Source organism: Brachyistius frenatus, unplaced genomic scaffold (genome assembly GCF_029030835.1).
Source record: "Brachyistius frenatus isolate BFR_SWC_R1_liver_20210118 unplaced genomic scaffold, ASM2903083v1 Contig_30, whole genome shotgun sequence".
NCBI lineage: Eukaryota > Metazoa > Chordata > Actinopteri > Embiotocidae > Brachyistius > Brachyistius frenatus.
Window position 1 is genome coordinate 3202339 of NW_027210629.1, and position 25381 is coordinate 3227719.

Here is a 25381-nt window from a genome sequence, read left to right on the forward strand (position 1 = left end):
GTGTTGGGTTTCCTGCTTCATGAGCCGTGCACTTGATTGATTTTTTTTTTTTTTTTAACAGAATTTATATGAAATGATGTGGACGATTTTGTGTTATTTAGAGTGAAATTCAAGGAAACCTCATCATTAATAACCCACTCTCATGAATCACTGGCTTCAAACTCTATGCCTAATTGCCTGTCTTACTTCATAATTCATCGTGTGGGCAGCAACGTTTAGAGGTATATTTTTGCACTCCGCTTCCAATACACTTCCAGTATAATGTGGTTATATTGTAATTAAGATTTCAATGTAATTAAGGTAATCGTACACGTCAGGCAGATACATTTCCAGGTGCTTTAGTTTTAAATGAAGGGAACTGACACAGGGTGACGCAGGTATGTCGCATGCTACTCTTGTGGTCGCAGCCATCGATACGTTGCCACGGGACCTGATTCTACCTTTTGCTATAGATGCCAATTAACTGATGCTGGATACATCACCCTACATTTCATTGTTTGTGGATACAAATGACTGGCAGGCAGCTATAAGCTGTAATTAACATTCTATGTATGTCATGTTTTTCCCCATGTAATCACGTGTTGACTCATTATGAAGTTATTCTGTGTTGAGCATACTTGGCATACAGATCTCAAGGTTATGATTTGTTTTTTCTTTTATATTATGTAGCAAGGGTTATTAAATTATTAGCTTTTCTACTTGACAATGATTTTATCCCCCAGTGAAGTTAAACTGGTGCGAAGACTCATGCTATATATTGGAAATGTCTCCAAGCTTTATGAGGGTAATGATGCCTTTTGAATGGTCTGTCTACACAAGCTTGTTATTACATCATTGAACAGCTCACCAGTCATGTTGTGGTTACTCATCAATATTGTCGGGGCCAGTCAGAAACTCTCGGGTGGAATGAATTATCAATCATAAACTTTTAATGACCCAATGGAGAAAACTCACCTCTTATCAGTCAGTCCAATCGGTTATCGATATCTATCAGTTAAGATAACACTGATATTTCTCTCATACTTTTCTGTACCTAATTGACATCAGCAAGAGTCTTATTGATTAACCCTCATGAGCATCCCTCAGCTCGGCCACTTAGGCGCATAACTGCCAAGCTTTGTAGTGTTGCAACTTGTTTTTTATTGAATGATACTGCCTGCAGAATAAAAGAAAGGAAGAGGTTGCAGAAACTATAATAATTTAATTTTAGATAGAGTTGCATTGAAATGTAAAGGTTTCAGTAAGTGGTCAGTTAATGTTGTTAAAGCTGAAACTGGTGCCTTGGATTTCTTTGATCAATTGTCAATTAGAAATGTCTAAATTCTAGATGGTCTTATTTTGTCGAAGAGTGAACAGTTCGTGGTATTGTAGCAGCTGGCCTGACTTTATCTGTGTATGCTTAGTTTTTTTCTTCTCCTTTTTTTTTTTTCTATTAATTTCTGCTGTACTATATTATCTACAGGATTAATTTCAAGGAACTTAGAAATTCAAGTTAACTGTTAGGTGACTAAAATATCTCGAGCGTATTTGTCCTCTTTCTTCATGAGGCGTCTCACTGCAGCGTCTTGATGTCTTGCGTGAAGTCTAACAGTGAGATGTTTTGTTCGGCATGTGATGAATTGAAGGTGCATTCCAAGAGTCATGTTAAAAAAAAAAGTTTCTATATTTTTGTTTTTCAAGTAACTGATTTGTAACAAAGATGCTAATATAATTATATTTACTATGCTTTTGAAAAGTATAAATATACACAGTAAATACATATTTTTGTGGTAGTGTTACACCCCCTGGTAGCTTTGTGTGAGATATGCATGCATGCAGTTTATTGGCATTCATCAGTGGCATTCATGAGCTGAATCACAGATCACTGATACCTGCTGCTCGCATTTTGCCAGTTTTTCCTCCTCATTTCCTTCGCATGTCTCCTCTTCTTGCTTGCAGCTGCATTTTTCTTTGATTTTTACTCACAGATTCAGAATAAGAGCTAAACATGATCTTGCGACTAGTTCAACTCCTTCTGGCTTCAGACTATTTGCATTCTGGGTGGGAGGTGATGTGCTTGAGAGTTTGTTGCTTATCCAGCTTTGGCAACATCGAACTGACTTTATTTTCAACAGTTTGTCCCATTTCTGCACACATTTCCTTGACTTCTGAAAATTTGCTGAATATTTTAAATATGAACTTTTGCCTCATGATACTAATCCCAGGTATTATGTTTTTGCTTGCTGTAGAGCAAACTCACTATCCTGACAGACATCAGTTTTCAACTACAAATTGTTACTGGAATTACAGTTTAAAACCTGACAACAAGGAGAGAATTTAGCAAATATAAAATTGTAGTGGCTTGAATGGGAATCTCATAGGTTTCCATTTTGGCTCAAATATTTCTGTTACATAAAGTGGCTTCCATAAATATGTGTCCTTAAATTAAACGTCCGCCCGTCTTTTAGGCTTATTAGATATTTTGTTTTGTGTGCTTTATTCTCAAAAGTTCTGAAGGAAATAGGCAACTGCTAATTGGTTTAGGACAGTAGTTTAAGGCTGGTTTGCTGAATGGGAGTTTCATTGTGTGTGTCTCCCTGGTGGGATCGAGTTGTCTACCTTGCAATAATCTGTAGTGTTTGTGCATGAATGTCCGTGCCTGTGTGCACTCACATGAATGTGCTTATCTTTTTGGGCGTAAATAGGGCCCAAGATAATTATTGGCACGCTACATTGTTAATATACATGCCGTTTGGTTGAACACAATTCATCATCAGTTTGTAGTTTACTCCAACTAATTGTTTGGCAGCTGGTATTGCATTTCACAGAGTAGTTTCCAAGTTAAAGATCGTCTTTGTTCTGTTCGCATTCACTAGAGTGGTTCAATAAAACACTGATTCAACTTTGATACACTTTTCCATTTAGTTTGAACCTGTTTTTTTTTTTTTTTTTAATCCCTCGCAGAATGAATAATAACGTGAAGTAATTGTTTTGACTGAATGATTGTCACACATTATGTATGTGCATGTATGAGACCCATCTGAGAATTTCATCAAGCAATCTATTATCTTCTGGGTTCTGTTGAATTGGAATGGAGTTTCTCTCATTAGTGTTTGACTTGCCAGCAAGGCCAGCGCTGATGGCGACAGATGGGCCTCCGTTCATCAACATACTCCTTTTGTTCCTTGTTAATGTATTCAGCATTACTAAAACTTTATTCAATATTTAATAATCTTGCAGACACAGGCTGCAATTTGTACACCTCTGAATCCAGCTCAGTCTTAAATTCAACTTTAAGCAATTTTATATCTGTAATGTACATTTTTCAGGGGCTTTCTGTATCTTCTATATATTTCAACATAAGATGTGTTTGAAACTATTGTGAATGAAGGACAATTAATCGACTTAACCAGTTTTAATTCTATTGGATAGGTTTGTGTTGACATGACAGACTTTAATATCTTACTGATTGAACTTTCAGTTCAAAGTTCAAAGCTGCTCTTTTGAGAGAGGATGAAACTCTTTGACCACATTATCAATTGTATTCTAAGGACATAACTGAATTTGAGGTTTTGGTTTCCAGATTATTATTGAGTCACTACAGGGGATATCGAAGCTCTTATTGCAAGTGTTAAATATTGATGAAGTGCTCTCTTGACAAATCAATGTTAAATTATGCTTATTACCTTTTTTAAATGGGGAGTGTTACGGCAGCCTTCGAGTCTATTTGCTCTTAGTGCCCCATAAACACAGACTGTTTGTAGTTAGTTATAAGAAGTATAAATGTTATCAGCTTTACTGTTGTGATTCCCTGTGATAGTGGAGGCGTGTGGTAAAGATCTGGAAGTTGTTTTTGTAGCATTTTTTTTTAAAAGCCTTCTGCTCATTTAAACCAGTCAAATCATAATTTGGAAAAGGCACCAGCTAGTGAAGTGATATCTCACTTTTGGTTTGATCCTTGAAAATATAAGCAGGGGGCAAAATAAGTAACTTTCAAAAAAGCTGATTTACCTTTGATGTGAACTGATTGGCATTAAAAGTAAAAAAAAAAAAAAAAAAAAAAAAGAGAGTATGTAAAGAGAAACTCCAACCACTTTAATGAAGATAGTTTGTGTGTTTTCAGAGGCTCAACCCCAAATATGGATGTATTTATGATTTATGAATAGAAAATTCAATACTGAAAGCACATTTTCACCCTGCAAATGAATGCTATCATCTAAAACAACATAATTATCTAGGATTATCCATATTTATAAGAAGAAAATGAGTATTCAAATGACTTATTTTTTCATGGTAGATACAGCAGGGTGACTTATGCTATACGACTAACTTTTTTTTGAATAATATAAACTAAAGAAAAGTGTTTTTCGCGTCGGGGTCTAACTCTTTTTATATGAAGACACACAAACTTCTGTTTCCTCTAAGCTGCTCTATTTAAAATGATATTGCTGTAAACAGAGCAGTGTAAACACTGTTTCTCTGCAATGAGTTCCTAAAACAGGAAAAGTAGATCGACAGGGACACAGCTTGGATGCTCGCGTGCTGAGGCTGCCTATATTTTGGCTAAGAGGTGAGATATAGAGAGAAAAGGAGAAAGCCAAAAATAGAGCCCAGGGATGCTCCATGTATATCAACAGCAAATATTTCTGTTGTACTATTAGATGAAACACCCCGTGTTCTTTCCAATAAGTTTGAGTTTAACCATGGGAGACCCAAGCCAGAGAGGCCAAGTTGGTTTTCCAGTTAGTTTAATGATCTATGGTGTCAAAAAAAAAAATCCAGTAAGGAAGGAAACACAGAGGTGGACTTGTATCAAAAATATTATTATAAATGATAATGTGAGTGAAATATGCAGCTCAAGCAGCAGACTCGCCACACTTATAATTATAATTCAAAGATGGATAGCTTTTAGTTTTCATTTACGCCGTCTCCTGTTCCAATTACAGGTTAAATACACACCTGTGGAGTAAAAATACATAACAAAGCTTCCAAAGACTCTCATAGATCGCAGCACTGCTCCACACAGTCAGACAAAAATCACACATGCTCTCTTGCTAATGAACCCAGAGAGACATGATTTGCTGTGAATATGTTGTGAAATAACTAGCTCTAATTGAGTTCTCAGCCCCTTACCTTCCTCTTCACTCATTTACCTTTTTTAATATCTTCTCCTCAATCTGATCACTTTCTCCCTGGTTGCCATTTCCACCTCCATCACCCTGACACTTCCAGGGCAGAAAAATTGAGTGGATGCTTCCTTTTACATTAGATTCAGCTAGCTTGCTGAAGGCATATACGCTGAGTGACCATTTCTGAAAAGATGTTGCTATAAGTGAGGATGGTTATTTTGATTTTCTTGAGGCTGCCATTAAAAATGAAATGTAATTATGTTCTTTGTGTTTGGTTGGCTATCTTCTCTTCATGTTTCTCTATTTGTATATTTCTTTTGCTAAATTTTTTCATAGCTTTGTTCACCACAACCTCAAACCACAAACTCAGTCTGTCTTCTTTCTCTGTAGTTTACAGAGAAACTAATAACCCAGAGTGCACTGATTGAAGATGAAGAGTGATGTTTAGTTTTGCCTTTAATAATAAACTGTTTGTTCCCCCCCCCCCCCCGTAGGTGCGGATTGAGACGGCTACAACCCTCAAACTCAATATCCTTCTCACGCTCACACTATTTGCAGCTAATGAATTAATCATGCTTGTTATTTAAGACTCATTGTGGCTGCTAAAGCAAATGAAGAATGTTTTAGTGCCTGCTGGTGAACTGCTTGCTATCTATCTGTCTATCCTAAGCAGTTTGATTTCATCCTTGACTCATGATCACCTGTGGATGACTTTGAGTTCCGGACAGAACAATTTCTCCCAGTGAGTACAAGCTTCAAATTTCAGAACAACAAATAAATAAATAAATGATTTCAGCAGAACAACTTCCTTTTTTCTAACGTTTAAACTCTGTCTTTGTGTCGTAGTATCTTGAGTCAATCTTTGGACTCCTCTTCCAGTTGTTGCAGCAGGTGACAGAGTGCGACACCAAAATGCAGGTGCTCCATGTCATCTCCTGTGTCATTGAGAGAGTAAACATCCAGGTGAGATTTTACATGATTATACTAAGTGTTTGGAACAAAAGTCACATATTACTTTTCCTATTCTTTTCTTTACCACTACCATTTTCCATTATGAAAATTGAAGTTCAGGAAAAAACTTGAATATCTTTGAAGTAGCCCTTGTGTCACACATCTGGGGAGATGTAATTTACCGCATGCTTTGTGAATAACAGCACAAACAGTAGTTACTGACTCTGCAGGGGACATGCGAAGCTGTTTAAAACATTATAACACAGACGTGAAACACTTGTCACCTTGTACTATCTCCAAATCCCAGAGGTAGAACAATCATCTGTCCTCAAAGATAGCCAGACATGACTGATTTTTCTCACTTCCTCAAACACTGGCATTTGCAAAGCGACTTAGTCCAATTCTTGACTCTTTGTAAATCAAAAGGCCACAGGCATTACATTACATTAATTACATTTCATTTAGCTGACGCTTTTATCCAAAGCGACTTACAATAAGTGCATTTCAACCATGAGGGTACAAAACCCAGAACAGGCAGCACTTGTTCTGATGCCTGCTCTCATTTACCATGAAGATACAGTGTCCTCTCTGCCACTGTATTGCTTTTGTGGCCATATAGATCCCCCCCCCCCCCGAGCATCCATTAAATCGCTCTAATCCATTTAACTGCCAACCCCTTAAAAAAAATGTTACCTTCCTCTTGACGACCCCCCCCTCCAAGGGTTTTTTTCAGATCCATTTTAAGCATCTTCTCTTAAATGACTTAAATCTGTCACAGAAAGGGCTTTCATCTTAGTGAAGTGTCAGTCTGGTTAAGTCCTCCCCAGTCGCTGGCCCTTGCTAGACTTCTAGAGTCAGTGGAAGTCCCATTAATATTCTAACCTTTCTCACAAGGGATTTTGAACCCACAAAGAGTGGCAGCAGTTGAGAAAACTAGGCAATGAAACCATGAGTGCAGCTCGAGTTGAAATGAACGCGATGACAGATATGATGAGATTTTTCTCCTTTTTATGCTGTCAGTCTCACAAATGCCATCCAAGGCTGGTTTGTGGAGCTGTTTTTCTCACATTTGATCTCTCTTCTCAAGGCTGTATGCCATGTTTCTTTTTATATTGCCCCCTCTGCTCCTAGCTGGCTCCTTATGAAGGTGTAATGGAGCAAAAAAACACAGTCTGGGGTCCGCAGCCTGGCCACAGAGGCACTACAGGGAATTCGAAGGGTTAGCGCAAGTCAGCGCATGAAAAAAGCAGAACACTTGTTCTAGCTCTTATTCAACACCATACATGGATATCTTGGAGTTAACTGCGCCTACATTACACAGTGTACCATCACATTTTCCAATTTCACACAGTATTGAGAGTGATGGCATCCACTTGATGTCTCACTACCTGGATTTTTTTTTGTATGTAACACAAAAGAACTTGATGTAAATTAAGTAGAACAGAGGATGCAGCCCATTTTGGTATAAGAATAGACTGTTATGGAGGTCGCTGTGGTATGGAGCAAAGTCACATCTGAGGAAGATTAACTGTGGTGACGTTTATCAAAGTTCTTGTATGAAAATGTACATGCATGTTTCATATCCTCCAATGTTTAGTCAGATGTTTTTGTCAGTATGATTTTAAAATGCATACTAAAAAATCTGGACATCTTTCTACTACCTTACACATGAAAGTATGTTAGCAGATATCTAATTTTCCGTCAGACTAAGAGAAAAGTTTATATTCTGTATTTTCATCTACCTGTTTAGTGTTTTATTTTCTCAGCGGTTCCACTAAAACTGTTATTTAGTAGCTGATTTGGCCTCATAGAGGTGATGAAAGCTAAGGGTATTGAGGTCTGAATTTCCTGCTGAAAAAAAACAACCTAACCAAATCCACAAAGCTTTGAGAGGAAACATTACACTTATTGCATTGTTGATTTTTGTTTTGTTTTATCCTGCATACACAATGTTAACACCATTTTGAGTCTGAATAAGCAGTTGGTTGAGTATTCTGTATGTGTGTTTAGGCATGTGATAAATATGCATCGTACTTTGCTCAGAAAGCAGAAATCACTATTTTTCCTTCTCCAAACAATACTTTTTTAAATTTCAGCTTTTTCCACAGGAGACTGTAAAACAAATTGGATATGAGTTCAGCATATTAGCTTTTGTGGAACCTAAAATTGAATCACAGGAATATGTGCTTTGCTTCTTATTTTTCATTTTATTGTTCCTCTGCTTCAGATCCGGCCATATGTAGGCTGTCTGGTTCAGTACCTGCCACTCCTTTGGAAGCAGTCTGAAGAACACAACATGCTTCGATGTGCCATTCTCACTACACTCGTCCACCTAGTGCAGGTATCGTGCATCTTCTACTTCCATTTCTGCATGCTCAATGTTTGTGTGCAGTAACTTCCTTATCAGTCAAGCAGCATTACCAGATTCTGCCATGTGATAAATGGTACTGTTCAGTGGATCAGGCAAAAAGTGTGTTGTTATTTTTTCTGGCCACATGTTGCCCTGGCTCCAAAACTGAGTTGCACAATGTCTGCGAAAGAGAGCTTGGTGAGGTGCACATCACCAAAACAACTAGTGCTTGCTCTCACGTTTACATACAATTGTCACTCTCTTTAAAGTTCCTCTCTGTGCATTGATGAAACCCCTAAAAATCCATATCTGTTCATAAAAATTACACATTTAGATGTTTTAATGTCTTAAAGTGGCTTAGATGTCACTCTGCGCCTTTGCCTTCATTCAGTATGCTCAGGTCTATGTATATGCAAATAGTCCCAGCTTATATCTTCACCCACCCCTCCGCCACTTGCTTTGCAGCTCAAGCTGGCTGTTCAATGATATGGAAAAACCCACCCTGCAATGTTTGGTTTCCTTAGGTATGTGATGTGTGAAACTCTTGGCTGGCTTAACCCATGTTTTTGAGTGTGGAAATGCTCAATCTTGAGGTTTACTGTTATTTCACTCATAATATGCCTTGTACCATGCAACCACTTTGACATGTTAACAAGGTTAAAAGCTTGATTTTCATTAGAGGGGGTTTTTAAATTACAAAAAATAGCCTGAGACAGAAGCACTTTTCCCTATAGGATTAAAGCTGCCTTTCTCACCCTTCAATAATATTTGGACCCCATGTGGCTGCAGCTTCATTACTTCTGGGAGATGAAACACTTGGTGATAAAGACATGCTCCATTTGAGAGAGTAACACCAGTACACATTTGGCAAACTGAATTCAGACATTGAGGCTGCACAGCTGAAAGGCTTCGGATTATCCAACTGTGTTAGATAATCCATATTAGTATTTGCACATATCACATACTAATTAGTTTGTAATATGTGTAATATAATGCGTACTTTAAAAAAGTAAAGAAAAACTATGTTTTCTTGGATTACTTTTTGAGTCATATTAGTGCTACTGTACAGAAATATTTATGTAGTAGTCGTCAAATCTTTCATGTATGCTTTGGTTTAGGCGTGACCTTTTTTTTATTTCCCCACTCAACACACAGCAAAGCACACAGAATTTGGGCAACACTCCCAAATATTAAACATGTATAATACAAAGGACAACTGCAACACTTTGGAACAGCGCGGTGTTTACCTTCTCACAGCGTAACTCATTCATGCCTGTTAATGATCTGGTAGCATTATGTCAACTTGTACGCTCATAAAAGCTGCCTTCTTGGCTTGCTTGTTATCAAACTTATATGAATTTTGCCTGCAAAAGACTTGTTGCTTGTGATAGAGATGTGACGTTGTGCCAGCTGGGGATTGAGCAAGGCTCCATCTCTGTGACACCCACATAGATCCTTGAGGGAGCATATTAAGGCCAAATTAATGTCACGTCACCAGTGAAGCAGTGGTGACAGTTCAGAAACACTGCTTTGGATCCTCTGTGCCTTTAAACAGACTCATTTCCCCACTGCAAACGCACACCCATACACAAACAAAGGTCTGTTTCCATAAATTTTGAGGACTTTTGAAACTTAACTTAATTGTAACCACAACCACTACTTGCCTTAACTCTGCCCCGAACTGTGACCTTAAACCAAGAGTTTATGTCCCCAAAATGGAGGCGAGTCCCCACAGATTTATGTGTCCGCAATGGGTGTAAGAACACGCACACATAACTAGCACCTTCCCCTCATTACCCTCTTCCACATTCTCACTTGAGAATTTTCCGTGAGTATATAAAGAGGCTGAGAAAACCTTGAAGTGACAGGGTGCTTTGAAGGGGCATGGTGTTTTTCATAGCAAGTTTTCATCGACAGACAGGAGTTTCAGGGTTTGTGTGAAGAAGATGGAAGTTATGTTTCAAGGGGAAAGAGTATTTCATAGGGCGTAATTCATAACTAAGACCAAACACGGTTGTTAGTGCTAAAGGTTGTAACTTTAAGTGCTTGAGTTCATGTGTGTGCGTGCAAAACTATTTGTGTATAAAAACACGTGTGTTTGCCTGTATTGTCAGTAATTGTGCAGACAGTTTTGATTGAGGGTGGGCTATACTTTGCCTTTAATGAAATACACTCTGAACTTGCAATATTTTGTTCATACCAATTTAGTTTGTTGTGTTTGATCCAGGTTCTTCCAGAATATAATCAACACCTGGGAAAAAAAAACTTAAAAAATTCCTGTTCATTACCAAACAAACAATACAATGAATATGAATAAATCAATGAACTAATGCTAAGTGGCAGTATTTGAAATGAGAGGCACAGCTTTGTTCTACACAATTTAGCTTGGTGTAGTTAAAGCTATACGGCACTTTTCTTTAATAATTTAATCTCAATGTCTGCAGTCATGAAGGTCTATTAAAGGTATATATAATCATATTTTTAATATGAGAGTTAAGTCAAGTTTCTAAAATGCATTAAAGAACGTAATATTTTGTCCTCTGTTTTGTAAGCTCTTATGTTAGGTGAGTTTACTTCACAGTATGTAGTCAAATGGATGTAGTCTTCATGTCCCTAAGAGAGGAGGTATTACAGATAGAAATATTATGTAATTATGAAATATTATTATTCCTTAAACAACTGTGCTTTACCAGCAGCTAAACATATACACACACACACACACACACACACACACACTAGACATAAAGCAGCAGTATAAACTGCTTGAAAGTAGACAATTTGCAGTTGTTGCAATTTTCCAACGGACACTGTATCTGCAAACATGGAAGCCGACTCCAGTTATAATTGGTCACTCATGCATTTGAAAACATTTTCATGCCAACTCTGGGCTGCACTCTGTCACCATTGGATGTAAAATCTATATCTACATAGTGTACCTCAAGCACATGAAATAATAGATGACTTGATGTTATTCCAAAAATGGAGATGTAAAATTATCAATTACAGCTGTATTCATATTCAGGAGCCATTGGGATGAAGAGCGTTTTGGCGTTGAGCCTTAATGTAAGACAGTAAGACAGCTGTATAGCCAAATCTACCAATGTTGTTGAGGTAATGGGTTTGGTTTGCACATGTACTGTAAAGGTCAAGGTGACACACTGTTCATCTGTTCATTCTCCTTCTCTATCTTTACACTATATACATACTTACTGTATGTCCAATTCATGTGTAACAAAGTGGTTTGTGAATTTGACTATGCCAAGAAACTTGCCCTAAAGGAAAATCCCTCCCATTTTATTCAAATGAGAATGACCAACAAGTGAAAAAAAATAAAAACAAAACAAGTTTCATATCAGCACATATCAGAAAACATATGTGCTAGTAAAGATACAACTCTGACAAGCTAATATCAGCTGCTAAAATTAGTCGATTGATAAATTGGTCAGAACAAGGTATGCTCTCATGGTTATAGTTGGGAAAGGGTCAGCCGCATGTTGAACTTTTCCGTACATTTATCCGGTGATCTGTAATGAACACCTATTAAACTGAAGCCTGCAAGGTACACTTTTTAGGTTCCCTGTCTCCATTTGTTATCAGGTTTTTAAATTCCTGTATCTTTGTGTTCTCACAGGGCCTTGGGGCAGAGAGCAAAAACCTGTACCCTTTCCTCCTTCCGGTCATCCAGCTGAGCACTGATGTTTCTCAGCCTCCACATGTGTATTTGCTAGAAGATGGACTGGAGCTCTGGTATGGACACACATGCAGTGCGCTAACATTTAGTTCTAGGAAAAACTCCCAGAGGCCGACATTTATGAAGCACTTCCGAATGCAGTCACAAAAGCGCCAACAGATGCATACTAAGGCTATAGCTGTTTTTCTCTTTCTCCCTTTATTGTGTGGCTCCATTTACTCAGGAGTCCTTTTTGTTATATTAGTCATCAGCCTCATTTGCTGACTCATGTTGAGTGAATATCTGGGGACCAAATTCAAACACTTGGCCGATAAGTAGTGATAAAGCGGCTCACCTTTACATCTTGTTTGCATTTGCTCTGTCACAAGCAGCACTCTTGGTGGGTGATGAAGCTGTTGATAATTTATGTGGCTCACAGCCTTGCCCTTATGTTATTGTTCTGGGAATGCGCTATTTTAAAGCAATCTCAACAACTAAATGCGTTGGCTGTCAAAGATTTAGTTTATAGCGAAGAATTTACCAGGTTACCATTTATTGCTCTGCCATCATCTCTTTTTACCTCCCTCCTAATCTCATTTTTTCTATCTGTCCCTGTGGGAAAAGTCACTGTTCATCATGCTGTGCGCTTGTAGTACCAAGCCTCAGCCCAGTGTCCCTGTCCTGTCTTTTATCCTGCCTGATAAACAGTCGTGCCCTAAAATTTCGTTTGCTTTGTTTATGACGTTAGTGTAATTTTCTCTTACTTTTTTCTTTCATTGACTGTGTTTTTTTCTCTCTCTCTGCCACTCAGTTTCTTCCATGTTCATGTCTAATCATCTTAAGTAGCTTGTGAACTCTACCGGGGTTTTTAATCATTCAGCGTTCCCCTATGTGCATTAACTGTTACCCCTAAAAAAAAGAAAGAAAAAAAAGCATTTTTTTTTTTCTTCCCAGTTGACAGAAAAACTAAAAGTGGCTTAGCGGATATTAATAGATATTTTCATTTGATATTTTGCTTCAGAGTTTTGACTCTGTTTGCCTATTGCTCGCAGCTTCAGTTTTTGCTGTGAAAAAAGTCCGGAAACCCTGTTTGCATCAAGGTTTGCTCAGACACTTCTGACGGGCGGACTCATTAGCTACCAGTGCGGGTGGCTATGGTGAAGTCATGCAGATGAAGATACGAACAGTTGTAGCAACACTGGCAAATATCGAGGAATTGAAGCCAGAGTAAGGACTTTGCTTAAAATTGGGAAAAAAAAAAAAAAAAAAGGTCAGCAATTGTCATTTGCATTGAGGTTTGCATTGTGTTGTTTACAAGCTTAGTGAGTTTTGCTGCACAACATACATCATACGGTGGTCAATGCTGATTGGTTAAAGGCTTCTCCAATATTTTAAAAATTCACTTGCGGCGACTGTAGACAATGCTTGATGGAGCGTTCCCTGACCGATATATTGATGGAGTGAATTTGTGTCCGGGAATATCAGGCAAACAACGGTCCAATGATTTTATACATGTTTTTAAGGCCCATGTAAGGCTGGTTGAGCTAGACATAAACAAACAAGAGAAGGACAGACAAACAAAGGATGGCTGAGAATTTGTCTGTAACATACTCTCTCTTAAGAAAATGAAAATGTAAACATGTATCCACACATTTGCAAATGTAAACAGGTGAACATGTGCATGCTTTTCCCTTTTTAACATAGAACCATTATGAACATATTTGGTACTTGTTAGAAGATCTTGATATATAAATTACTTTGACAACCCACTTCTATATGACTAAACATTAGGGGAGAGACTTGGAGGATCCATGCCATATTTATATGTAGATTGAAGTTTTGCATAAGGCAGTCAACACAACTACAACTACAACTCAAGTGTGAAAAGTATGAAAAATGCTCTAAATTTAATAAAGCTATTGGAACTTACAGCACCCTGTCTAACCTAATATTCCTTCGTAAGTTTTACCAGTCGCCAAAATTCAATTTGCTCTCTTTACTTCAGAATAAAATATGTATAACTGTCAACCTTGTGTCAGTATATTGCCTGAATCAACCAATAATCAGATTTATATAACACATTTCTTTTTTATCAGATTTGCCATGACACAGAAAAACCTTTTCCTTTTTCACCACCTTCACAGTGTATTATGTTTTTCCAGCCTAGTGATTCATATGTTCTCTTTTTCTGTCTGTCTCTGTAATTTCTCCTTTTCTGTTTCTTGTGCCATTTTCTGGGGCCACCCCTCATCTATGTTTATTGCGCTCTTTCTTCTCCTATTTTCTCTTTTATTTGTTTCCTTTGTGTTCACTCTCTTTCTCTCATCTTTCTTTTTTTACTTCCTCCTCTGCCTGCTCTCCTCCTTCCTCCCTGTCATCATGCAGGTTGGTGACTTTGGAGAACAGCCCAGCCATCACCCCCGAGCTGCTCCGAATTTTCCAGAACATGTCAGCTTTGCTGGGTGAGCTAACACTAGATTATTAGTTTGCTGGTCTGTCTGAATGTTTGCTCCCCTCCCCCCCTTGTGTTACTTTAATGCATTTTGCATTAATATGGAAAATAAATGGATGATAAGAAAGGAAGGTATCATAATAACATCAGGGCGGATGGGATGACACATTTTGTGTGTTCTGTTTAGCACGAGGTCAAATTATGGATTCCTGTATAATAGGACTATGTGTTTGTGTATGAGCTCAGAAGAGATACACAGTCATAGCAGAGATAAAAAAGAAAATAGATGCATAATCTGAAAGAACTAATCAGCTTCATATGATGAAACACTTTTAAATCACAGAGAATGAGGAAGGTTGATGCAACCCATGACCATGGACTTAATTTTCAGTTTCTTTACCTCAGGCTGTTGTAGCTTGTAAAGATCACTGTTGTGGCTTCACAGCTGCCTTGAGGCATCAGAGCCACTACTGCAAGTCTGTAGGCAGCTGTGAGGGGTAGCAGATTGAATGGAACTGGTTGTATGACTTATCACAGGCCCAGAGCATTGGGGCACCTCATATGCTGTAGTCTGTGGTGGTGTTTGTGTGACCCTCAGCGTGATGAGGAACAGTATTGATTTAGTGCTTCTGCACATAATGAGTGAGTCAGAGTAATATGACCACTAGTGTAGCGTGATTGATTTGCTGGAGCATTTGATCACTTATAGCGTGGATGGGGAATCCATGGGACGCAGAAAAGCAAAGGACTCAGATAGATAGTCATGGACTGATGAAATGGAGGAGGAGGGAATTAGAGAGAATCAAGAAAAGGGAGAAAAATAACGCTGGTTGTGGATGAAAATGAATTATTTCAGAAGTGATGGCAGAAAAATTCATAAAGAAAAAATGACGTTAAAAGAAAGGTTATACACTGGAGGAGCTTGGACATGGATGGATGGAAAGATAAGAGAGGCCCTTATCAAGTGCTGAACAGAAACAGGAAAACCAAGGCAATGAACAGAGCAGGAAAGGGGAAGCTTTTTTCTGGCAAAGCATCACAACTCTTCATGTTAGATTTTAGACCAGTCACAGAAATGTACAAAGAAGAAGCTTGAAGGTGACAAAACCAACCGCGGTAGCCAAGAAGCCTATGCACAAAGGCATGGAAATTCCAGCACGGCCAAACTTAAAAGAGCTACTGGGCTTTTTTTTTTAAAATTCAATTTTAGCTATGTGGGACGGGATCGTCACAATCTGAGTCCAAAGCAACGCTGAAATGTGTTGCTGTTTCTAAAAGCTACAAGTTACAAGCTACAAGCTACAAGTTGTAGCCGCTGTTTCTACAAGAAATGACGGATTTAGCGACAATACAAATAACATAAAAGTTGACTAATCGCACAAATAACATCAAGGCACTCATAGAAGTCTGACAGTAGGATTGAGAAATGTCATCCCTCATTGCCTCCTCATGATTGATGACCATCTGTCAAGTAATCAGTGCACTGTAATCAGCTGCCACATTACTGGTGTAAGTGGCTTTAATGACAGATTAAAGGAGGGGGAGGCATTGTGTAATATTGGACACAGGGTGTCAGAAAAAAAATGGAAGTTTGGATGGAGAGAAATGAAATACTGAAATATATGGATGGTTAGGTTACGAAGGCTTAGAGGTCGACAGGTGGAATTGGAGGCAAAGATTCATAATGTATTGAAAATATGAGCTCAGTCATGCGGTACTATATGGTACTCATGTCGCTCATTTATTTTATGATGGTACTGTACATGAGCTCATAGATTTACCTGCAGATCTCAACTTATTTCTTTGCACCATTGTCTCACATCTCCTTTTTAATGCAGTTCAACACATACAGGCTCAAACCAGAGCTGCAGCCATTAGTCACAAATTAGGTAGCTAATGGGCACTATTTAAATAACTGATGAGTAGTTTGTCATTTTGCACACAAAAATGGCACCTCATAATCTGTCTTTTCTCCCAGTGATCCGAGCCTAGCAGTAGAAATTAAATATTACTCTCTCCTTAGAATATATCCTCTTGTGCCCACGTCCCTCTTGGTCAACATAACATGGAAATAAGCTAATTTTGTGATCTGAATTTGCTTACAACTAGCACTTTCTAGCATTTTCTGTGTTTACTTCTGAGACCTTTCTCTGCTTTTTGTCGATGCTTGGTTTCATTGGAGATGAGTGCCGCTTTTCTCTGACTTTGACAGACACATTAAAGCAAAGAAAAGAAAAAAAAAAAGCTTCCACATCTCTCCAGGTACATGGTAACAGCATTCCATTAGTAAAGTTGAAAAAAAAAAAAAAAAGACAAATGCATTGTGGGGGTATTTTGTCCCTTTCCCAAGCTTTTTGCTGTTTTGTTCAAGTCACATTCATGACAAAAAATAAGGGCTCAATTCAAGGAGTTTTCACGACCATACCTTCCAGTGCTGGAACATATTGTGCATGCTCTAATGTTGCACTTACATAAAGCTTGCTTAGTCCGATTCTGTTTGGCAGTTTCATGTAAACCATACAAACCCATCATCTTCTCGTATGACTTTTGATCTGCGATTTTAGTCCTCACACGTGATCAAAAAGTTCTGAGACTGCTCCTGTTGTGCACAGAGGGCAGCGCAATAACGTGAATAGAGCAGGGGGAAGCAGTACGTTCCTTAAGTAAGTACGGCAAGTGAAATGGCTTTATCAACATCAGCATCTGTGTTAGATGTGTTTTTGTGACCACTGGTATGTGCACATTTGCGATGTGAGGAAGTGACAGAGCCTAAGTGTCCATTTTACAGAACAGAACTTACAGGGAGCGTTTTCAGTATGGCAGGAGCACTGGGAGCGGTGCGTGCTGCTACAATGGGACTACTTAAAGGAGATGGCGGCCATATTTTTAAATGTGAATATTTTCTGCTCCCTTTCGTCTTCTGTGATAATAAACAGAATTTATTTTGGTTGTGGATTGTTGGTAGCGACAAAGAAATATAAACATATCAGGCTGCACTTTGGACTTTGAGAAATACTGGTCAACATTTCTCAACATTTTCAGACATTTTAAAGACCAAAAAGCTAATTTCTTTAATAAAAAAAAGGGGAAAAAAAGACATACTAAGCAATATAGAAAAAAAAATGGCTATTTTCAGCCCTAATCAGACTTGAGAATTCATTTCATAGCTGTTTTCTTGCCCAGTTGTCATGGGATGGTAGATGATACATTTGTTTCTTATTAATTTCAAAGTTTAAGAATGAAAGAAAGTTTATTCTGAACTGCTGTCAAGAGCTCAGTCTGGACACAGGGTCCATGTTGTAGATTTTTATTTATTTTTTTATTTTTTTTACCTTTGGCCAGTCTGAGATTGACTTCTCAACTGGAAGGACATGACTGATATTAAAATTTAATTTAGAGTTCAGCTCGCCTTTTATCTCTACCTCTTTCATATCTTAGTTCTCTACATTTACACTTGTGGATTTGAATGAACCCAAATTCGTGATGTCATGCTTATATTTTTTTGTTTCAATAATACATAATTTGTCTCTCCCATCAGTAGATGTTTTTACCTTTGTGAATATGTGACTTCTGACATTTGCATGCGTGTGCAGCTATGTTTATTAAGAGGCTGTGTCTGCTGCTACGTTAATTAGTGGAAGAAGTCAGTCGAAAAGGCTTTAAAATTACAGGCGCTTGTCACCACTTAGTACTGTCTCCACACCTTGTTCCCTTTTTACTGACGGTGTCTCATGTTACTGTGGAAAACACTTTTTTCTTAAGGTGACATTAGCGCATGTAACGCACATTGCATTGGATGTAATTAGCTTGTCAATGCAAGTATTAGAGGGGACATTCAAAGCTGCTGATGGAAGATGATAGCTTAGAGTTATGGTCACAGGTCAGAACAAATTAGCACATGGTTTCAAAGTGTATCTATTTACTACTGTGAGCATGGAAACAGGAGAAACATTTTACATTCCGCACTTTTGCATTTATTTGCATATATTGCTGAAAAATCTTTGTAGGAGCGATTAACTTTTAGTTTTTTCTTCATGTATCTTTTTCGCCAATCTTCGGCAAGTCATCATCTTTGGCTGGTTTTCACTAGGACATCCGGTGGTTCATTTATTTAGTCCACGGAGAGCAGTGGAGGGATGTGGGCCATTGACAGAGGCTGGCTCGGTAGGATGTTTCAGCTTGCCAGGTATGTGGCCTGGCCTGCCTGATAAAGAGCCCTGCTCCATCACTGCCTAACTGGAGCAGCAAATTCCCTAATTAGAATGTCAACAGCCTTGCTTTGGCTAAATTGTTAGACTCGCATTATGCTCTGTATCACTGCCACCACGCTCTGAACGGGGACACATTTTAGCTGTGTGGTGCACCGACTTGTGATGATGGAGAGTAAGCAGGGACGATTTTTGTCTTTGTTGGCATTACACTGATTAATGAGAGCAAGTGATAGAGCCTAAGTGTCCATTTAGTTCCATGCTTTTAAATTTTTTTATTTTACTTTGCCATTTTGAGAAACTCAACACTTGCCTGTGTTTCAAAGTAAATGCCTTCCAGGAAAACTAAAGCACAATGGTTAATGAACTGCTCGAGGGTTTTGGTTGAAAATGGATGGAGGAAATATTAAGATTACTCGGGAAAAAAAATTAAGTAGCGACAAAAGAATATTTTAACACGAGAATATCACACATCATGTGGAGTTCTGCCTAAAACTTGATTACATATTCTTATATAATAAAGAGCTGTCTCTATTAATTGTCTTTAGGGTTGCAGCTAAAGATTAATTGTCATTGGTGTCTGTTGTTTATTGTTTAATCATATTTAATGCATTGCTATTGTTTTAGTCTATTGAATTTAAGATGATGGCAAAAGGTCTTTTGCAATTTCCATAAATACACAATGATGTCTTCAAATAGCTTGTTTTGTCCAAACAGCCAACCACATTTCTGACAACTGATTTACAATTGCATGAATTAAGAAATCTGCTTCTTATTGACTAACATATCAGTACTAATAGCCTGACTCTTTACATTTTAAGGTAAATAAATCACAACAGACACTTGCATCATGACCCTTGTTAAAGTGATTTTAAATAAATGGTAAGTGTAAAATATTGCCACATTACTGACCAGCCCATGAGTTAGCAACCACGGGTACAACCAATGACATCAGACCTGATGTGGGCCTGTGAATGCTCTGTGAGTGACTCACTAGCATTCCTCGTCATATAGTCTCACAGTTAGCTGCCCAGCTAATGTGCTTCATGGATTAATCTGGACATCCCCATTAGATGACAAGCTTTTTATTCAGGCTTCTCAATTGGAAGTAATGACTTTGCCATCAGCTATCGCAGACATTGGGCATATTTGGCCAGATTTAATGCAGAGATTGAATAAATTGTAACAGTTTAACCTGAGGTCATAAGATACCTGTTATAGTTTATTTATTGTAATTCTGTGTCCATCTTTTCTGTCGTTTTTCTAAAACTTTGATTGTGTAATCCATGATTGTTCTAAATCTCTTTAGATTTATTTGTCCTGTTCAATCTTATCATTAGCTGTAATTGTATCAATCAAAGGGAGATTTTTCAGATTTTTGCTGGCCACAGTGCTGGGAGTTTTCGGCATCCTCATCATTGCTGTCATGTCACACGAGGGATCTCTCTGTGAAGTTGATTTGTGCCACTTCGTCGCTTCTTTCAAGCATGGTTACTCAGCCATGACTTGCTCAGTCATGAGCCAAAGGGAATCGTTTCCCATTTTGCACCTGTAGCCAAGTCTTCTGTTGGCCATGTTGTTTTTCATGCTCTTCCTTTATGTATAGTAAAACCTGACAAAAGTTAAGTGTCTACAGGGCTGCAGGAGTACTTTTGTTTTTACAGCTACGGAAATATTTCTGGGTTATGTGGCAAGCCATCATCGGCACTCTACAATAACACATTTTTAAGTTTTCTCCAGAGGTTTTCCACTTTAGATTTACCTCACTTTCAGGTTTAAATTAAAAATAAATTAACATGTGGTTCATTTTATGGCTGTCAAACCTCCAGCTCATGTCTTCACTGAACTCCAGCTTTCTGTAGCTGGATGACTTCAATAATCCCAACAAACATCTGTCTTTGCAGCACAGTACAGATTTTGGCACCACTTTTTTGGTGTCTGTTAACTTTCCTCGCTTTGCAAACATTGTGAACCACATCACACTTTGTAAAGCAAGAATTGGTTTAGAAGATGACCACATATTTTAGCAGTGTCCCCAACCACCATTAGAGGTATTTCAGGGGCTGTTATCACTGTCAGATGTGAGGCTCATTTTCCTGTTAGTGTTGATAACTGAAGCGGATTTTGCAGCATATGCCCGGGGCAATGAAGGATGTACTGACTAAGGCTTAATCAGTGCGTTAGCAGCTGTTTTTGTGGCTATTTGATTATGGCGGTGTGTGTGTGGAAAGAGAGGGATTTTGTCATCCCTTGCCACATCTTTGTGAAAATGTAATTGCTTTTATAGTATTTGGCAAAACAGTTTATTCTGACTGAGACTCATATTTCTAAGGCTTTTCTAAAATTGTATTCATGTGTTTTTTAGGCATGGGAGGACAAAATAGTACATTTCACAATACTTTTACCTCATCTAAATACAACCAAGGGAAAATACCCTCAATTGACATCTCTTCAACAGTTCCAATAAAAACACAGCACAATTGCATCACAAATGTAGTATTATTGCATCGCAGCAGAGTGTTTGTTCACCGCTCTTTTTCTTTAGTCTTTTGGAAACTGAGTGTCTATTTCCAGAAAAGCTTAGTTTTCTCAATTTAATTTGTGAGAATGAGCCTTTTGTGCATTTTTTTCATGTCTTAATTGTTGGAGCAGTTGCATTATAGAGCCCAGGAGAGATTCTTGAACAACAAAGGCAAGACTAGCATTAATCAGGTGTCTGCATTGCTACAGAAAAGAAGCAGATATGCACAATCCGCCTTTCTTTTGTTCGCTGTATTAGTGTCACACTCACAATGTTTGGGGATGCTGCGTGGAAATGGAAGTAAATTTGCTTCCAATATCCAGATGCAGAGTTATTTTGTCTGGTCACTTGGGGTGCCTCTGCTTCATTTGTATTAGTGAGGGATGGGAATGATGAAAGTCTTATCAGGTCCAGGCTTCAGTAGCATGAGCTGCCTGACCTACCTCGAGCCCAAAATGAGAATTCAATTCATTTCTTCCTTTTCATATTAATACTTGTTCCTCTCCCTCCTCTTCTATTGATATTCATCAAAGCTCCCCTTCAGAGGATATTGCTACAGTATGTATGCTTATCAGCAACGTCAGTCATGACGGTGGTTATAGTGGTACCATTATAGAAGGACAGAGATCGTACAGCTGTCACAAGCATTTATTTACCTCCCTTTTTGCCTTTGGCATAAAACAAGTGGAGAATGTAAGACTTTACTTGCAGATAAAGGAGTGTAGTCATATTGTCTCAGAGTTGTGATAAAATGGTTGACAATATTTCCACAGGCACAGAGCAGAGAACATTGTGCTCCCCGATTTGTTTGTACCAGTTTCACTGTCTTTCTGGAGGTTATATTTCCATAAAGAGAAATTACATTTCAATTCTTCAGAGATCTAATATCAGAATCAGATGTTGAGATAGGTTTTTTTTGTGTACTTTGTGGTGACTTTTCATTTGTCTGTGTGGATTTCAGTCACTACAGTGTGTTATAACTCACTTAACAGTCGTTAAGTAAACCCCTCTACACCTGGGGTGTTGACTCTTAGCTCGCTCATTAATGTTCCCGTCAATGTATGTGCCAATCTGGGTCTTTGGAGACCTATTGGGGGCATCTCTGCTCAAGCTGATGATATTAGATGCCGATCAGCTGTCACTGCAGGGTTGCATTAAGGGCTGTTCAGGTATGTGCTACCAGCTGGAGCCAACCAGTGGCCTTAAATCCTCCTCTTCTAAACTCTCAAATTATTTCAGTCACTCTGCACTGCAGATCGAGGCACATTTTGATCACTATATGCATGAGCTTCTTAAGCTAACCCTACTGTATCAACTTTCCAATACAGTGTTTTTGGATACAAGATTTCTGACTTGCATGAATAGATCTAAAGATTGAATCAAAGTAATACTTTTCACATTTTTTTCCTGTTTTGCATCGAATTGCACAAAAATAGTAGTTTTGTTCATGATGAAGAGCTATATTCAAATAGTTTAGCATTTTAGATTTTTGGTTTACCATATTTAATTTTGGTGCCCTGATCTGATGGCCACTTCATAACATGGCATTATTTCGATGCTTTTGTTTGTTTTTCAGTGGTTGCGTAAGATGTCTTATGTGCTGTTTTAGCGACTATAGTGTATACAATTACACGTGGCTTAAAGGATGCTCATTTCTCTATTACCATTGCTTAGGGGCATAATTGTGGGGTTTTGGATGTTTGCTTACGTAAGCATATGTAGTAATTGTCTCATTGCTGTAAATTATTATAATTTGCATATTGTGAAGGTCAAAGGAGTTACTTTAAAATTGATTTATGAAAGCGTCTTTTCTGCTGAACAGAGCCCAGCAATTTACCCATCTTACTCACTACTTAAGGTACCCTGATGGCAATAAATAACTAGGACACATCAAAATAATTTTAATCTGTTAAATCAATCCACATTTGTGATTTTGTGGGGCGCAGCTAAAAGGTTTAATGAGACTGTAAATACATCAGGCTTTGCTGACCTGAGACTCAGCATTGAGGTTTCTCTCTTTACGCTATTAAATTAATGTTTTCCACCAAAGGTGGAATTTATTATCATTCACCTCCTGTGCAGTACTGCGGACCTGTTGTGCTTTGCATGTCCAACGACCCTGTGTGTCCTTGTTCACCCACTGTTAAGCAATCTGTTGTCGTTGCATAATTCTGTTAAAAACAGAACAGCGTGGCAAAGACAAGAGGAAAGCATTTACTGTCATGGAGCTTTCATCTTTTCTCATAATTCTCAATTGTCCAGAATCCATGCTGCGGTATACTACAGAAAATGACACCGTAGAACAATTGCTTTACTGCACAACAATTGCTTTACTGCACATTTGAAGTCACTATGACTCTTATGTGGTTTTGGTGAACACGCTTGTTTGGTTTTTAAATCAATCATTGTCTTCCCCTGATCTATGCTCTTTAAATGTGGTGGCACACTGCACGTGTTCAGCATAATGTTGCTCCATACTGTGTTTTTAATGTTGAATATGTATATAGGCTGATGTGATGACTAGATAGGACCAAGAATACATTATGTACCTGACAAGACAACAGATGGCATATTGCATGCATCAGCATTAATATCAGGTGTTTGAACCAGCATGGTCAGACGGGACTCCTCTATTTAAGTGTTGTTGTTTTTGTTTTTTTACAAACTGTTAATCTTAAACCTTTCTCCAAATATTTATATAATGTGTCATTTTCATAAATTTTCATGCAGCAAAGAATGATCTCCTTTTTAAAGACTGGAGTTCCTGTCGTAACAAACTGAAGCTCGACTTCAAATAAACCAAAAAATGAAATATATATCCAAAAACAGCAGGACACCTAAACCTAAACACTGCTAGCCAGTAGCACTACTGGAACTACTGGAACATAAATGTTGCCCTCCTCTCCTTGTAGCCTAATAATAACCAATACTAAATACATAAAGTCAGCCATCTCAGTCACCAGCTTCTTTTCCATTGACAGCATGGCCAGCGTGTCTCAAGCATGGACTGTATGCTGCAGCGGTCTGTGTGAGACGAGGAGACGGGGCTCTGTGTGGAGCTGCCCCGATGTGTGCACACAGTAGTCCTTCATTTACTCGGATGAATGACTTGCATTCACTCTCATTTGGCCAGTGCCCCGGTCCAGGAAGTATATGTATTTACACAGAAATGAGCTAAATACTATTTATAAACAGTTTTTATTGAATTCCTTACAGGCGCTGACAGAGTACCGTGTGCATTTTACCAGCAAAATATTATTATAATTAATTCATGTTTTACATGTTGAAGTAGTATTTTTGTTCTCTCAACATTGGTGGGGGCGGCGCATCATATTAACAAACCGCCATTGCTCCCAACCTATTTTGCTTTTGAACCCTTAAATGAAACAGTGTCTTCTCATCAAGGGTTATGACCAGCAACTCAAACTGTGATTTGTCCTTCACTAGGTTTTCACTTGGAGAATTGTACAAGATCCAAAGAAGTATAAAGCAATAAGGTCCCAAGGTTGGGAAGCACAGCTTTAAAAGACAGGCTTTTGTGTTATTACAGTGAAGTAAGTGCTTTTGGTGTTTGAGTTAGGTCTTAGCTTCCCTGTCAACTTGTATGAACTAAACATATTCTTGGTGTGGGAGTCAACCACAGTGTATTACTTTCAGAGTAATTGCACTGCAGATGTTAGTCTTGGTGTACACAGATTCAGTTTGCATTGTTTTGATTGATTGGACTTTTCGAGGTCATTTGTGTTGGCATGCAGGTGTGTGTGTGTTTCTTTTCCTGTCTGTCCATTTGTCTGAGGAATTGTCTCGTATTAGTTCCTGCTTCCTCATGTCGGTGTGTAAACACTTGTGGCTAGAAGTATGCAGGCCATTCTCGATGTTAAGCTCCGTTACCCAACCAGCTTATAGCACTGTCAAATTGATGTTCTATCGTGTTAGTTATGGTGTATGTTTAGGAATTGTTCATTATGTTCATACTCTAACATCCCCCCCTTTTTTTTGGCCACCTCATATCTCTCATGTCCTTCTAACTCTATGCCGTGTATTTGCATACTGGACCATACTTTACACACGTTACTGATCTCATTTATTGTATTTATCCATGGTCTTCCCTCACAGTCTTT

General features: G+C 38.3%; 1 protein-coding gene across 2 annotated transcripts in view; it reads left to right on the forward strand.

The window, feature by feature from the left end:
* The window catches only part of ipo11 (importin 11), a 111935-nt gene that overhangs the window by 46539 nt on the left and 40015 nt on the right, over positions 1–25381 (forward strand). For both annotated transcript variants that reach the window (XR_011310944.1, XM_069699552.1), the window contains exons 17-22: positions 5603–5636; positions 5810–5850; positions 5955–6071; positions 8287–8400; positions 12041–12156; positions 14465–14541. Coding sequence is in view for 1 of the 2 variants with exons in the window: in XM_069699552.1 (XP_069555653.1) it covers positions 5603–5636; positions 5810–5850; positions 5955–6071; positions 8287–8400; positions 12041–12156; positions 14465–14541 (499 nt within the window). In the remaining variant the exon portion in view is untranslated. The remainder of the gene's footprint in view (positions 1–5602; positions 5637–5809; positions 5851–5954; positions 6072–8286; positions 8401–12040; positions 12157–14464; positions 14542–25381) is intronic.